The 17346-nt window shown below is 48.2% G+C and overlaps 1 protein-coding gene across 1 annotated transcript in view; it reads left to right on the forward strand.

Moving 5' to 3' along the window:
* SHQ1 (SHQ1, H/ACA ribonucleoprotein assembly factor) overlaps nucleotides 1-15838 on the forward strand; it is a 77667-nt gene extending 61829 nt beyond the window's left edge. The window contains exon 12 of the mRNA XM_083155973.1: nucleotides 13043-15838. Coding sequence (XP_083012099.1) covers nucleotides 13043-13670 — 628 coding nt within the window. The 3' untranslated portion in view covers nucleotides 13671-15838. The remainder of the gene's footprint in view (nucleotides 1-13042) is intronic.
* Nucleotides 15839-17346: the final 1508 nt, after the last annotated feature.

The raw sequence follows: 17346 nt of genomic DNA on the forward strand, positions 1-17346 counted from the left end.
CCAGAATCCTGCCCCTTTATCTCTCTTCAAACTGCTAAATCTCAAGGGAGGTGTTCACATGCAACATCCACTCGCGGTCCATTAGCTCGGCCTCTTACCGCATTCGGACGGTGTGAGCGATCCGTACGGTAGGCGGGGCTAAGAACACTCGGTGCTCATCCGAAAATACGCATCAGTCCGATTCAACTACAATAAGGGCCACAGTGCACATTTTCCAGGTCACCAGCAGCTGCCCTCTGTATCACCAACTGTCACATTATACAAATGCAGCACAGGTGACCTGGAAAACGTGAACTGTGTGGGGCCGCTCAGCACACAGCGGTGAGTCAGCGCTGTGTGCTGCGCGATCCGTCAGGGCCAGTGTGCTCACCAGATACCTGCAATTACTAGATTTATCCAGTATGCTGGATATTAATCGCCAGGCATTAGCGTCGCGCAGGGCCCTGCACCGCCATGGCCCCTACACAGAGAATTGTCTAAGCGATATTGTGAGATCGCTTAGACAATGCCCTGAAATCGCCCTGTGCGTGCGGTCCGTTAGTACATTGACCCCTACATGCTTTACAGTAGCTAAAGCGTTATATAGCTTTGTTATTAATAATTGAATTGGCACTGGATAAATCTTGAGCTTTTTCACACCCAAATGTACCCGTCTCTTAATTAAAGCTAATGAGCCGGCGTTGTTTTTTTTTTTAATTGCGCATTTCTTATGTTACTCAATGTAAAGCTTGTTTCCTTTAAGTACAAAGTCATCGGCTCTTTTTATTATACGAACGTAAAGATTTATTCTTTTGTGATTTTATTTTTTTTGTATGGTATTGTGTGTGTGTGTGTGTGTGTGTGTGTTTCCCATTTGTCAGATGCGTAGATCTTTGGAGCTGTTTGATTAGCCTATGGTCTCTGTGTATTGTGGGTTTCGGACTTGAGACTGACATATTTAACTTGGCATAGACAAGATGTAGCTAGTGTAAAGAAGATGAATTTGGCAGTAAGCGTTGAGCAATGGCAGAGATGTTATTACAAGTGTATTTGGCAGACAACTTGCATGCTTAATGTATCTGAACACTTTTTTTTAAAGGTACTTAAGTATACGGCCGGAGATCTGATCTCGGTGGGTGGCTACGGAGATGTCTATACATTATTTACACATTATGTGATGATCTGCGGAAGTCACCGTCACTCTCGGTTAGAATAGCTTTCCCTATAGCGCAGAAATATCTGCCTGCCTCCGTCCTCGGCGATGTTCTGTACGCCGTTTATGAAGAACGTGTACTCTAGTTGTGGATTTTATTTTTAATACCTGAAAGTTGTACTTCTTTAGTTAAAGGACAACTTGTGATGGATCGCATTTGACCCTCCCCCCTGGGAAGGTCCTGGAGGGCTCACGTGTGATTGGCTTGGCGCACACTGCTGCGGAAATCTGTATGGCCAGCTTAAGAGTTACCAATTAGAGATGCGAGGTTCGGTTTTCCAGAAAACCCGATCCATTTGAATTTTGTAAATCTGAACCAACCCAAAACCTGATTCCGGTTTCAATCTTCCAACAGTTTGGAATTCTGAATTGTTTTTTATCGTTTTGTTATCACTGATTATCAAAACACTGGGGTCCACGCAGGTCTCTACTACCAATAACATCCACAATTCTATATCTATACAAGTTTCAGGAGTTTATCATTACTGAGGATTTTAGAGATGGATTAATGATCAAGATGTTTATGGGACTAAAGTAAGCTGCAGCCAATCGGGGCAGTAGAACACTCACATTGGTGCATAAACCAGCCAATCAAAGAAATAGACCGGTGAAAGATCTTTATCAACCTATAGTTATCAGAGAAGTAAAACTAATAATCCACAAGGCAAAGTGCAACTACAGAAGTAACCACAAGTAATATTTGTAGTATGTTCCTCTATAGGAAATATCCGGTTGGGGCTGCTGAGCCGGTTTTTAGTATTAGATAACCGTAAAGATAAAAATGTACCATAAAAAGACGCAGTAAAAAATAAAGGCAGCCGTGTCCATTCATTTTTACTATCTGTTTTATATTTCAAGCTGCATTTACTCGCTGTATTTTTCTTCTTTAAAACTATAGTTTTATAAGGTATAAATGCCCGGGGATATTTCCTATGAATTTGCCACTTTGTCGATGGAGCGAATTCCTTGGGCTGTCTGGCAAAGTAATTCAGAAATATTTCCAGTGCCCAGATCTAGGCTAATGATCCAGCACTAATGACTTGTGGTTCATTTGCATTCATTACTTGTATAGGTTTACGACCTTATTCCGACCTTGGTGGTGATAACCTACTAACCTCAGTCTTCCTGAGGCACCCAGCACTGTTTTTGGCAAAATATATATTTATGCTCTCTCCTCCACCCCCTTTCCAGGCTCCACTACCCTCTACTAGCTTATGTAAACCTTCTGACCTCGGGTCATAATCCCCTCTTCCATCAGAGGCGTAAATATGCAAATCGCCTGCTATGGGGTATTTTCTCAGGGTTGCCTACGCTCCTGGAATGGCCGGGAGGGTCCCGGAAATTGCAGTGGAAGAGATTTAAGCTTTCCTAAGTTTGCTGTTAATTGTGCTTATGCCTGGTAGGGGCCAGTTAGTAGGCCTAAGTATTGTAGCGCTAGGGCAGGGGTAGGCAAGTAATTTTTAATAGAGTTATTTATTTTAATAGAGATATTTCTATACAGCAGAGGAAGCAACACGCCAGCGGTCCGCTCACTTAACTTTTGGATACACTTTTTCCTGATGCTCTCTACAGCAAATACATGTTCTCCGCTTGCAGGCAGCTGGAGCTCCTGTGTGTGCTTTGTGGCTCGGTGCAAGCAGAACACCTTCTCACACTGCCTGCTCTTGCTCTCCGGCTAGTACCGGCCGTTTGAGCACTGCTTCCAGTTCCCAGGTATGAAGGGCTGCTGCGGTGGCCTTCCTTAGGGAGGTGGGAGGCGGTCACAGCAGCAGCTCCTCTAGCCCCGACAGCTATCACACTCCGCTCACCCCGTGACCGCACTTGTCTGGGCGCTTCTTAGGCAGCGCCGCGGCAGAGCAACCCGCACTCAGACATCCGGGGCAGAGCCTCCAGCTGTCACCTGGCAACTGCAGCGCACGCTTACAGTATGGCTCAGCCTCTCAGAGCTTGCAACAGGATGGGGAAGGGAGGACTCAGCATAGCTACCCGCAATGCATTCCTGGGACCGGCGTTCCACATCTCTGTCCTTTGCGGTCTGGAGATGGACCCCGGTCCGCCAGTTGCCTACCACTGTGCTAGGGACTTGGACTGCCAGTGCCTGGATGCACTGAGCGCTGCATGGACAAGTATATTTCTTTGATTGTTTATATGAAGCCTGGTTTGCTGTAAAGTGGATTTGTGGCCTGTATGTCATTAAATACATGCACAAATACTGAAAACTACATGGATAATACTGGATCCCTACCAGGTTTGCTGCATTTACAGGTTATGGAGCTATTGGTAACGGAATATAAACTGTGTATAACTGAATATTGAATGTTCAATGTAGAAAGGGAAATTCCAAACATGGACTACAGTAGCATGATATTGGGGGAGATGGGGGGGGGGGACTCTGTCATTTGTGGCATGGTATAATAGATGGGACGATCGGCATGAGTCGCATTTATGGTTTGGACTTTTGGGGAATTTCAAGAAATTGTTACTAATTGTTTCTTGTCTTTAATTTCTTGCTTTGTCGAATGAATACATTGGCAGCCATGCTTGCAGGTGACCTGTATATTATAAATGACTACAAAACCTAAAGGCGCAAAGTTCCTAGTGTTAATGAGGTACGTGAATATTAGCAGAACCCACAAAATGGCCGCCATGTTGATGTCACTGTTCCTAGTCAATGGATGGGCTCGTTTCTCATGAATGCAGGTACAGCCTACAAAATGGCTGGCACTGTGATGTCACTGGTTCCTAATCAATGGTTGCTTACTTACTTCATTATTAAATTAAGCTGGCACGGTGTGCAGGCGACAGGTTAATTTTAATGAGCAATTAGTCTGTGTTAATTACAGATCAGATATTGTGGTGTTCAGGCCATGTGTGGAATAGCTAACGACGCCACACCTTTATTATACAACCTTCAGCACACTTCATACCTGATAACCTATCTCTGGTTAGCTGTGACTGCCAATTCCTATGCAGTGGATCTATAGATGGGAGATTGCCGTTCTATTTGTCTTCTGCGGCCTACAGACGGGGTGACACTGCTGAGCGATCTGAGCAATGTAGACCACTCAGATCGCTCAGCACACCGCTTCATTATTTAAAAGGGAATCGCGAATACAATATAAAATAAGTGGTTTATGTTTAATTTTTTTTATTTGTTTGCTTATAACTTGTAACTCTTTTAGTGGCTGATTTAGACATAGACGTTAATGGGTATGCTGACGCATCTTTGTAACACAGCAGCTGTGCGAAATTATGTAAAAAGCCGCTGTGGCTTCTGTGATCTGCAGCTGCATCAGAGGACACCGCGTCAAATCGTCTGTGATCATCTGCGTAAGCCCCCAGGGGCGCAGTCGCTGGATACGGCGCACCCAGAAAAGGAACGCTCTACGTCACTGCCCCCAAACAGCCGTAGTAACGTCACAGGATCAGATCCGCACATGCACAGTGTGGCTCCTGTGCAGGTCATTAACCAGCATAGGTTTATGTAACGATCGGCTTTCCCTCAGTCTGTGATGTATATCCAATGCAGGCAATTAATGCACAGTATGTGTTCTGTAGGAAAAGCTAAATGGCAAAGTGTGCATTACATAGCTCCTAACATTCGTCATGTAAGATCTGGGACAGCGATCAGAATGTATGTATGTAGGTACGTATGTACTATGGGGGTTTGTCCAAATAACTGTGGGAGCCAGTAAAACTCAGAAGGTTGGACACCCGTATGCCACCCCTACGCCACCCCTACATCTTTCTCCAATCTCCATGTATGAGCCACAAGCTATATGCTGCTGTTTAATTGTTATTGGTGTGCTACGTACAAAGGTGGGATTTGTGTGCACAAAGGCAGACGGCAAGTCCTCTGCGAGCAGAGCCAGGAGGCAGGATTTGTGCGTACAAAGGCAGGCGGCGGGATCCCTAGTGTTCATTCTAGCACCCGCCATATTTGAAAACCCATGCAGTTCCTCTTCCCTGCCTGGGTTGTCGCTGTCTGCTGTGGTGTTTCTAGCACATGTCTGGTTTGCATATCAGTGCTGATATACAGACCACACTGTGCTAGAACACTAGATCCCTACAGACAAAGGGGGTATTTGTGTGTACAAAGGCAGGCGGTGGGATCCCTACAGGCAAAGGCGGGATTTATGTGTATAAATGCAGGTGGCAAGTCCTCTGTGTGCAGAGGCAGGCGGCGGGATATGTGCGTACAAAGGCAGATGGCAAGTCCTCTGTGTGCTGAGGCAGGCGGTGGGATATGTGCGTACAAAGGCAGGTGGCAAGTCCTCTGCGTGCAGAGGAAGGCGGCGGGATTTGTGCCTACAAAGGCAGGCGGCGGGTTCCCTGCCTGCAGCAATATTTGCAGTTCCACACATCCCTCCCATTGCAAAACAGTTTGCGCACACTTTCGCCCCTACTTCACCGTTTGTGTGGAGGCTGAAGAAATGTATCTGTTTTAGTCTGGTCCTGTGCGAGTGGGGAGTTTGTATACTGATTGCGTCTGGCAGTACGTGTAGCCGGTCTGACATAACAAGAAGGCAGCCTCTCCGCTCACCGAGGACCATCGCACAGACTGAATCCGCATCTCATTAAAACAGGTTAATCCATAAAAGCTTTTTCCGGGCTTGTTAAAAAGTACCTTTCAGAGTTCTAAATTGGTTACATCTGTACCCCACTCTGTCCTCACCTAACCTCATTAAATCCAAGTCAAACATCCGACCTCAGGCGGCTGCGCTGGATGATTGCTGACGATTCCAGCGCGGCGGTGGCTCTACCAGATCATGACAACCTGCATAAGTCTATGCAGAGCCGATGCCGCCGGCTTGTACACCCAGATATATTTGTCTGAGGGCACTGGGTGGAGCAGGCGGCATAGTTCCGAACAGCAGCACAGAGATTTCAGCAACAGATAAAATCCTATTAGAAGCTGGAAAGCAAAGTTTTGTGACATGTTAAATGATTATCCTCCCGGGAGAGGGAATATGAAGCTCTTAAAAGCCATTCAGCCGAGAGAATATACACCTCAGTTTTCCCTCCTGGGACTTGTCTATTACATTATCTGCTGATTGCTCGGCTGTCAGCGTGACATGCCTCGGAGGTTACTGAGGGCTCTGCAGAGGAAATTAAACTGCTATCTTCTGGAAGAGATATACAGGATCTATAGCTGCAGGAAGTTGTCTGGTTTGGTGGGTTGCAGAAAACACAGGATGTTCACCTCATCTCAGCCCTCTATCCAACCACAATGCTGCAGAACAAGGAGCACTAATAGGAACTGCTGATTTCGGCTTTGTGGTCCGATGAGGCGAAAGACATGGAGAGAACACATACACTGAGGTGCCAAAAGTCATGGCATGGGTGCCTTACGTTGTGTAGGACCCCTCTAGCCCGGCATCGATACCACAAGTGAACGGAAGACCTCTGCAGAGACCATGCCATCCAGATAGATTCCTGATTTGTACGTGCAGTACTTTGGGTGTCAATGGACCTCTCAATAAATGTTCAATTGGATATTATATCGATCACACCATTTCTAAAATGCTCCTCAACCCAAATATGGGCAACTTGAGACCTTTTACTGCTGGTCTATTCCATTGTCGTGGGGGTAAACAAATCGGTAACTGGTCCAAGATGCGTTCCAATGGGCCATCAGACCCAACCCATGCCACATGAGCACACCATTATGGAACCGCCGCTGTCCTGCATGGTGCCTTGTTGACAACTGGGGTCCATAGTTTCTTGTCGTCTGCACCACACCTGAACTCTACCATCAGACCGAAAACTGTAACTGTGGCTCATTGTACCAAGCCACATGTTGCCAGTCCTCCAGGGTCCAATTAGCAACGTCACAAGCCCAGGTGAGGTGCCGTGTCCGGTGTTGTTGAGTTATCCGGAGAACTCTGGTTGGTCTAATGCTCGATATCCCAATGAAAGCTGAAGAACGCTGCACCGACCTTCAGCATATATGTGTCTGGTGCCTCCGCCATGGGATGTGATTTCACCCAGTGTTAGGTGTCGGTTAACATTGACAATTCTGGCCAGACATTGCTAAGCACGATCATTGTGTACTGTGCACAGTGGTTGGTATAGCCTACCATTATATATCCATGGTACACATGTGATATGTAGATTGAGGAATGTTGTATGTCCGCACATTATCATTCCCCTGTCCATAGGCTCATGTTGACCTTTTACCTGTCGACCTTTGGACAATGTCGACCATTATTGGTCATCAGAATCTCGATTGCTGGTGCTTCCACAGGGGGATCCCAACTGACAAGGGGCTATTCTCTCTTGTGAGGGTCCATGGCCCACATAGAGGGAGAACGGAACCTGTGGCGAGTGCAGAGAGCCCGCATGGGGCTTCTTTGCGCTCCCCCTATGACGAAGCACTGGCGCAGTCGGGATCCCGATGCCGGAATACTGACTGTCTGGATCCCTAATGTCGGGAAGTCATACCACGCCCCTCCCTTAGTCCTTCTTCCACAGCAGTACACACATTGCCAAGCAGTGAAAAGAGTGGAGATGTTCCCATAGCAACCAACCAACTTTATAAATGCTACCTCAAAGCTGATTGGCTGCAATGGGCATCTTCTTCCCTGACTCGCTTCTCCACTCCACTCCTTGATAAATCTCCCCCTAGATGTCAGATCTGGCTTGTGGAATTATTTTATTTTTTCTGTTTCCAATCCGCCGGTGTCACAGGAATGGAATGAGAGGAAAGCGGGATTAAACCTTCCGTCTCCCCTGGGGACCACCGCGTATGTACTGCTGATACAGTACATCCAGCTGGCTATAACTGAAAACAGATCCTAAGGCATATGAGGGGGGAATAAAGGTGAATTTCATAACTCACGGATCTGCATGGATGCCGGTATGAAGCACAGAGTCCCATGCCAGCTTTCTGTAACGAGCCTCGTGGGCTTCATGTTAAAGGTTTAGCAGTTTACTTTTCTTTTTTTTAAATAATATAACGTAAGACGTCTTTTTATATAAAGTACAATGATTTCATAGATTTAGTTGTTACTGCTCTGTGCTGGGACTGTTACGTTGTGCTTTTGTACAGAGCGGCGGTGGCCAACGGATGGGGGCCCCGGACTCTGCACCATTCTGTAATTTTCTTATAATGTTTGAGGGGGGGGGGGGGTAGGTCTGAGTGGCAGGAGTAAAGGTGGGGTCAGAGGGCCTGATTGCTGTTGTGCAGATTTGAGCAAAGGCAGTACGGACGGTGTAATGGTTAGCATTACTGCCTCACAGCGCTGAGGTCATGGGTTCTATTCCCACCATGGCCCTAACTGTGCGGAGTTTGTATATTCTCCCTGTACTTGCGTGGGTTTCCTCAGGGTACTCCGGTTTCCTCCCACAGTCCAAAAATATACTGGTAGGCTAATTGGCTCCCTATAAATTAACCCTAGAATGAATGTGTGCTGTACATGTGGTTGGGAATATAGATTGTAAGCTCCAATGGGGCAGGGACTGATAATAAAAATGTTCAAATATTCTCTGTACAGCGCTGCGGAATATGTGTGCGCTATATAAGAAACTGTTAATAAATAAATAAATGCACATGTTTATGAATTGTAGCGAGCATGCGTGAGGCCAAATAATACCTCCCAACATGACCCTTTCCAGGAGGGACAGTTGGAGGGCTGCAGCACAGTCCAAACTTCAGATAGGGATGTCACACCAACTGCCACCACAAACACCACAGTCCAGGACTCACTGACAGGTGTGGCTCCCCTATTTGGACAGTGGTACAGTTCTGCTGCTGCAACTGCCACTGGCAGGGAAGTCCAAGAGCAGAGCATTTTGTCCCTCCCGGAATGGGTCATGTTGGGAGGTATGGCCAAATAGCTAAATAAAATCCCGTATGGATCAAATTGCAATTCCCTCGCAATTTGACTGACAGGAAGTCAGCATTTGGGGGGAGGGGGTGGCCGTCCTATTTTCTGAGAGTGTCACGAAAAATGCAGCCAAGGCGTACTCAGGGAGGACGTGTGACATCAGCGATGACCACTTCCAGCCTGTCTCAGAGCCGTGCACATTTGCACAGACTGGGGAAATGATTCAATGGCAAGTGAAGTGTGAATGGATTTGCAGAGAATAGTGATCAGCAATCCATTCGAAATCCACTGGTTTTCACTCTGCCTGGGTGGGGACTATCGACTCGTAATCCTGTGCAGATTAGCATTTGAGTGATCAGGTCTGAATTCGGTCCTGAGAGAAGGTCGGGTTTGACTGATTGTGGGGGCAATGTGTGGCGTATGGTATAATGGTGAGAGGCGTGTTGGGGATGGTGCAACGGTGAGAGGCGTGTAGGAGATGGTATAACGGAGAGTGGCGTGTAGGGGAAGTTATAACGGTGAGCGGCGTGCTGGGGATGTTACAACGGTGAGAGGCGTGTTGGGGATGGTGCAACGGTGAGAGGCGTGTAGGGGAAGGTATAACGGTGAGCGGCGTGTTGGGGATGTTACAACGGGGAGAGGCGTGTAGGGGATGGTGCAACGGTGAGAGGCGTGTAGGGGATGGTGCAACGGTGAGAGGCGTGTAGGGGATGGTGCAACGGTGAGAGGCGTGTAGGGGATGGTATAACGGAGAGAGGCGTGTAGGGGATGGTATAACAGAGAGAGGCGTGTAGGGGAAGGTATAACGGTGAGCGGCGTGTTGGGGATGTTACAATGGTGAGAGGCGTGTAGGGGATGGTGCAACGGTGAGAGGCGTGTAGGGGATGGTGCAACAGTGAGAGGCGTGTAGGGGATGGTATAACGGAGAGAGGCGTGTAGGGGATGGTGCAACGGTGAGAGGCGTGTAGGGGATGGTATAATGGTGAGCGGCGTGTTGGGGATGGTGCAACGGTGAGAGGCGTGTTGGGGATGGTGCAACGGTGAGAGGCGTGTTGGGGATGGTGCAACGGTGAGAGGCGTGTAGGGGATGGTATAACGGAGAGTGGCGTGTAGGGGAAGGTATAACGGTGAGCGGCGTGTTGGGGATGTTACAACGGTGAGAGGCGTGTTGGGGATGGTGCAACGGTGAGAGGCGTGTAGGGGAAGGTATAACGGTGAGCGGCGTGTCGGGGATGTTACAACGGGGAGAGGCGTGTAGGGGATGGTGTAACGGTGAGAGGCGTGTAGGGGATGGTGCAACGGTGAGAGGCGTGTAGGGGATGGTGCAACGGTGAGAGGCGTGTAGGGGATGGTGCAACGGTGAGAGGCGTGTAGGGGATGGTATAACGGAGAGAGGCGTGTAGGGGATGGTATAACGGAGAGAGGCATGTAGGGGAAGGTATAACGGTGAGCGGCGTGTAGGGGAAGGTATAACGGTGAGCGGCGTGTTGGGGATGTTAAAACGGTGAGAGGCGTGTAGGGGATGGTGCAACAGTGAGAGGCGTGTAGGGGATGGTGCAACAGTGAGAGGCGTGTAGGGGATGGTATAACGGAGAGAGGCGTGTAGGGGATGGTGCAACGGTGAGAGGCGTGTAGGGGATGGTATAACGGAGAGAGGCGTGTAGGGGATGGTATAACAGAGAGAGGCATGTAGGGGAAGGTATAACGGTGAGCGGCGTGTAGGGGAAGGTATAACGGTGAGCGGCGTGTTGGGGATGTTAAAACGGTGAGAGGCGTGTAGGGGATGGTGCAACGGTGAGAGGCGTGTAGGGGATGGTGCAACGGTGAGAGGCGTGCAGGGGATGGTGCAATGGGGAGAGGCGTGTTGGGGGTGCCAAGGTCGTTTTGGGAGTGTTTTTAATTAATGAAATAACAATTTGTTGGCAGCCCCTGAATTATGTAAAGTTGCCCTTGCTGACCGAGGATGCTTTCCTGTATCACTTGTACCCACATGTACCAGCTTCTGAGGCCTTCTGTGTGCTGAAATTAGTCTGAAGTTGCTCTGTGAGAACTCGGCAATCCCCTGATCAGATTTTACAGTGTACAGCTTGTGTTGGATGCTTATTGTGGTCCCATTATTGTCTACCCAACAACCAGAGCCAATCATTTGAACCTTCCTCTCTTTGTGTGGCCAAATTGGCAATATTCTGTGCTTCTGAGGTGCATTTAGTTTATCTTCAGAATGTAGCTCTCATGAGCAGCGCCCTCTCCTCCCTTTTTCTTCAACTATATCTCTAGCATGTACTGGTCCTAAATTACCTTGTACTGTAATTTGTTATTTTCTTGTTTTTCGCTCAATTATGTACTGCCAGGTGCGGCAATACCTTTGTGGCACCATATAATACCTGAGTATTCCGGTGTTTGCACTGTAGTCTTGTCACTCCTGAGTTACTGGCTCTTCTGCATGACATTTTGGACTTTGTCCGATATCCTGTACTTTGTTCCTGACCTTGTCCCTGGATCATCCCTCACCTACCAAATTCCTGATTTTAGCTCTGTTTAACTCCTCAGCTACCAGCAATTGGGCTCCAACCTCTGATGTTACTGCAGTGCAGCCTCTGAGCTGTAGTTTACTTGACATACAGTATATAGCTGGGTATATATTAGATATGTGTACCCAGCGAAGATGTGCGCGATGGGATCCGGTGGAGGTACTGGTACCAACAAGGGCATACACACTTGCCGATGCCATCTGCAATGAGTTGGGGGGAGCCACATAAACATGTACAAACTCCATACAGACGGCGGCCTAGTTGGATTTTAAGCCTGCGCTGATGCTCTGCAATGTCAGCCACCGTACTTCCTGTGCATGGTTATTTTGACTTTCTGGTGGCCATACACACGCAGATTTATCTTCAGATCTGTCTGGTTGGAACAAAAACATGGTTATGGATGAGAGCAAATGACAGTTGACCATTTGCTTGAAAATGCTGGAAAACTGACAAACTGTCACTCATCCATTACCAGGTTTTTGCTCCAACCAGCCAGATCTGAAGATAAATCTTACTAGTGTATGGGCACCTTAACTCTATAAAGTCTTTGCTGAAGAGCACAGAAGGGCACCAGAACGGTAAAAGCCATGTGCAGAGCAAGCTGCTATGTTCGCTTACATGTGCGGCACATTAATACAAAAAAAAACGGGATACAGTGCTATGAACTAAGCCCCAGAGATGAGGCCAGCAGCCAGGGAATGTCCTTATGTACATTAGTGAGGAGGGACGCTGGAGGCTAGTTTGGGGGTTAATTAGTAACTAACAGGTTGGGGTGCGCCTCTTAATTACTATACACACCCAGCGTCTTGTATGCTCCTTTCTATTTATAGTTGTTTTTTTGTCTCCAAATTCACCTACGTGCCACCAGGTGAAGGATAAAGGGAAATGTTGGGTATTTCTGTTTGGAATGCGATAATCCCGGGCGGTAGCAATACTTCACACCTGCTGATTGGCTGCTTATTTACTTTGGGTGTAAGTGTGTTCTAGTTCACCATTTAGTGGGGGGGGTATTCAATCTGGGTTTTCGACTGTAACAACGTCCCGACAGTCAGAATCCCGGGTCGTTTTCGCTTCTCTTGGCTGCAACTTGAGAGCCGGAATTCACTGTTCCGGCTGTCGAGTGTCCGAAAGTCAGACGAATTTTGGCGAAAACCGTCCGCGGATTCGACAATACATGTCAGTTCCCGACAATACAGGCGAAAACGGCAGACGAGTCCCGTAGCAGGCAAGTCCGGTCCGAGATTAAATAGCTTAACTGCTGATATTTAATAACCCACCATAGTCTGCAGTCTGAGGGTTTCATTTTCCAGCCGCAGTAGAACCACAAGTCCAAGAATGCTTTGTCGCCACTATGGTAAATACAAGATACGAGTGGTTTTGCAGTGTTCCAGCAGCTGGTTGTCTCTCGATCTGTATAACTCTAGTTTTGCGACTGTCCAGGTTTTCTGCGGTTCTGTAATGTAACATTTCTCATTGTATTTTCCTGTTAGATCTAAGAAACTGGCCGCCCTATCGGACTGCATACAAGCAGCCTGCATCGTTAAGGCAGATCTGGGCTTTGAGCTGGAAGCGCTGGAGGAAGCTGCCAATTTAGTTCAAGAGGAAGAAAAACTGCTGCAGGTGTCAGACAGCGTCCCCAGGCAGTGCGCAGCACGCGCTACATCTGAAAGCTCCAGCAGCTATGCCTCAACGGAGACAGAAGACACCACCTCGTCAGATGAGGATGAGACCAGCAGCAGCGAGGAAATCCAGGACTCCTCAGAGCAGCTCCCAGGCGACACCACCACACCTCTCATACAGGTTATAGATAATAGACAGACCCACCCTAACACAGCTGCGAACACAGATTCTTCCCCCACACAGCCATCTGTTCCCTTACATGCGGCGGTGTACACTGGAGAGAAGGTGCAAGCGGCAGTTACCATCCCCGAAATCCCCCTCGAGCACACTCCTGATGACACTGACAAATCCCAAGAGACAGACTGCGCAGCCCGGCATTCGGAAAGTACTCAACCAAAGTGTCTATCCCGGGCGTTCTTAGAGGTGACTCCGAGGATGAATCCGCTTCTCATTGTTCAGCAGTCAGCGGAGGAGGAGGAGATGTCGCTCGTAGATTAATCTTTCCCATCCGCCTCTCATTGCAGGCTTCAGTTCGGATTACATTTTCATTATAGATAAATGACAGCCTTGTCCTTTGGATACTTCATTAGCGCCCGAGATGTTTTCCGGGGCGAAGTAATGAAGAGACGGACAGCCTGATATAAAATCATTAAATCAATCGGGACGTAACAACTGGAGCACAGTGAGGTGTAAATGCGAAGCCTTGATTTGGTAATTAACCAACAACGATACAAGTTTATGGAACATGAAGGTCCCATATAATTTCCTTTCTCCAGAACTTATTCAGATTAGGGATGGACATCGCATCGCAATGTTTCTTAACCATCGATGATTTTGTTTTCACGGTAGTACTTTCACCATTCAAAAGATTTGATGGCGGAAGCCCAGCCATCAGTTGATGGTGGGCTTCCGGTGACCATCCCTAATTCCGATGTTGCACAGTTTTATGCCGTATGCCCAGCTGTATAACTCCCAGGGGGCCAGATCTCACGGGGGCCCCAACACAGCACTCTGTGATAGGAGGCACCTTTAGAATACTCTGTCCACGGAGGCCTTGCAGCCACATTGGGGGTTTACGCTTCTGGGAGACCTTGGGGTTTATTTATTAAGATGGGTTGTTGCTATAGGCAACCAATTAGATTCTATCTGTTCTCTCCTAGAAGGTGCTAAATAAATAAGTCGTAGATTCTAATTGGTTGCTATGGGTAACAGCCCAACTTCAATAGAATTCCCATCTTAGTAAATTCATCCAGTGGTGAAGTCTAGGCCAACCTGTGGCTCTCCAGCTGTTGTGAAACTACAAGTCCCAGCATGCCTTGCCACAGTTTTGCTATAAGGGGGTGTTAAAACTGTGTCAGGGCATGCTGGGATGTGTAGTTGGCTGGGAATGGTATAGCAGCATTCTCATGATGACACTAACCTCCATTGAGCCCATACAATAGCTGCCTCCACTATGGGGGTTATTCTGGTTCACTCGCAAAGGCACAATCACTCTCTAATGGACAAAACCATATACACTGCAGGTGAGGGAGATGTGCAGAAAGAGTTAGATTTGGGTGTTTTATTGTTTCTGAGCAGGGTAAATACTGGCTGTTTTTTTTTTTTTTTACGCTGCATTATAGATATCAGTTTGAAGTACACCCCCCACCCAAATCTAACTCTCTGCACATATTACATCAGACCCACCTACTGTGCACATGGTTTTGTCCATTGTGAGTGATTGTGCCTTTCCGAGTGAATCAAATAACCCCCAATGTGTAATCCACGAGTACGGTATAAATCTGCCGATCCGCTATCGGTAACACCTAGACTGTTTTGCATATCAACAAACCGCTTCTTAGGTTTACATGACATGAATATTATTATTACTGTGTGCTGAGTCTCGGAATAATGTGCTACGCTCGCTGCTGAGTGGATCTGATGCGCTGAAGGACTGGGGATTCCGGGAACATCGCTTCCTAGGAATCATGAGACGCCTCTGAATGTAATTGGGTAATACCGGTTTCCTCTGCAATGACTTTGATACCAGAAAGAGAGCACTCACAAAGTCGCTGGATTAAGATGTGACCCGTCTCTTGTGATGTTTGGGATTTCTATTACTTCCCCGGTGTTTCTCCGGACGCTCTCTGTTTCCGTAATGGAGAGAGAGCCATCGATAAGACCAGATTTATTGTGTTGAGTGATAAATGCACCAAAGAAACTGATTAATACCTTTGAAAACGACCAGGGGGCATTGGCAGGAAGACACATCTTAAATAATGTTCCGCGACGGAGCTGATGTCTAAAGGCTTGCGAATAGACACGGGACACCCGTGTCAGGGAGATATATGCTTCCGCTGTTTGAGTTCTACGGGCAGGCCATTTGTCTGCACGATAAGGAACAGTGCTGCTGCGGGAGATAAGCGGGAGGGGGCAGGATAAATAGGGCATGTTCCAGGCAATTAGGAACACGGGAACAGATAGCCGCTTCTCGCCTCTGTACGGTTGCTGCAGCAGATTACAGCGTGTTCTAATTTGTTAGTTACGCTGCTGTTTCCTGCCTTCAGCTAATCAGGAACGTCCTCATGGAAAATGGTCTTGTGTTTTTCTTTTTCTGTGCAGTGTTGTGCAGGAAAAATCATAATAGGACGTCGGTACCTACATCAAAATAAAAGGGAAATAAATAATGGGTGCGTCCGTTTCAGCATTCAGATATTTCTAAATGTTCTAGCGATATATATCGTTTAAAAAAAATGTGTTTGCTTTAAAAAAAAAAAAAAAATATATATATATATATCTCATATATTTAGCCAGAACTGTCAGTCTGTGACTGTGTGTATAACGCTGGGCGGAGTCATGGGTGGAGTTATACACACAGTCACAGACTCCAGTCCTCACATACACTATAGCTCAACTGCTGTAGGGAACCGAAAAAGTTCCCCATCACGTGCACACATCCCCACAGCCCACACACATTATGCAGTGATGGGGAGGCACCGGCACAGCCACATACCTCCCAACTTCTTCAGTGTATGAAGCGGGACCCTCGCTGCGAAAAGGGGGTGTGGCCTATGCAAATGAAGGTGGGACATATGCAAATTTTGTTCCGTTGGTCACGCCCCCTTTCCCCCTCTGCGTCGCTGTATAGACGCTGTGCACAGTGTTTATTCCTCATGCTGGGGGGACTCCCAACTGCCCCCCCTCCCCGCACACTCTGCTCACAGCCTCACCCCCCCTTCAATCTTTAACTTACCTGGCACAGCGCCAGTATGTGTGCGCAGACTGGCAGAGGGATTCAGAGAGTGTCCATCCCTCCCCGCGCACGTGTCTGCTTTCTGCTGCGCCGGCCCCTGAATGTATGACAGGAGTCAGGCCGGCCTGGCCTGATGAAAGGGAGCAGAAGAGGACACAAGCAGGGTGCCTGCCACTGGACCAGAAGAAATGCGGGTCCCAGTGGCAGAAGGGGGAACAGAAGGGAGAAGAAGCCTGCAGTGATCCTGGAAGCGGAGGTCCCCATAGGATGCAATAGTTCATTGGTCCGGCGTGTCCCCCCAAAACCCGCCTCCTTTTAAGTCCAGGTTCGTTTCCACACACACACCCTAACTCTACCTATACACCCCCTCCCCCACAACCCTAACTCTCTTTATACAGTACACCACTGCAAGCCTAACTACAGTGTATACACATCCCCCTCCCCGCAGCCTAACTACAGTGTATACACATCCCCCTCCCCGCAAGCCTACTGTACACTGTAACCCACCTGCAGCCACTCCATGTACCCCACTTCCCCAACCGCACTACTAATGCACTCACCCCAACACCCAAACCTCCTAACCCCCCTAGACCCCCATGACATCCGTCCCACACCACCACCGCCCCACACCAATAAGCACCCTCCCCCACCCACACCACTACAATACGCACACAACACCACCGCACCCGCCCCTCCAGCACCCACAGGAACCCCATATCCACTTGCACAACCATGACAACCGCCCCTCCCACACCTACACTACACTCCCCCCATCTACCTGCCAAAACACTGCACCTGCCCCTCCTGGCACGAATACACCAACACACGCCACACCTCCACCCCAAATTCCTTAACTCAAAGTATCCATGCACCCACCCATGGCAGCACCATTCCCATCCATCCCCCACCTACACTGCCGACGCACCCATGCCTCACCCAAAC

Source organism: Crinia signifera, chromosome 8 (assembly GCF_055691185.1).
Source record: "Crinia signifera chromosome 8, ASM5569118v1, whole genome shotgun sequence".
NCBI classification, from domain to species: Eukaryota; Metazoa; Chordata; class Amphibia; order Anura; family Myobatrachidae; genus Crinia; species Crinia signifera.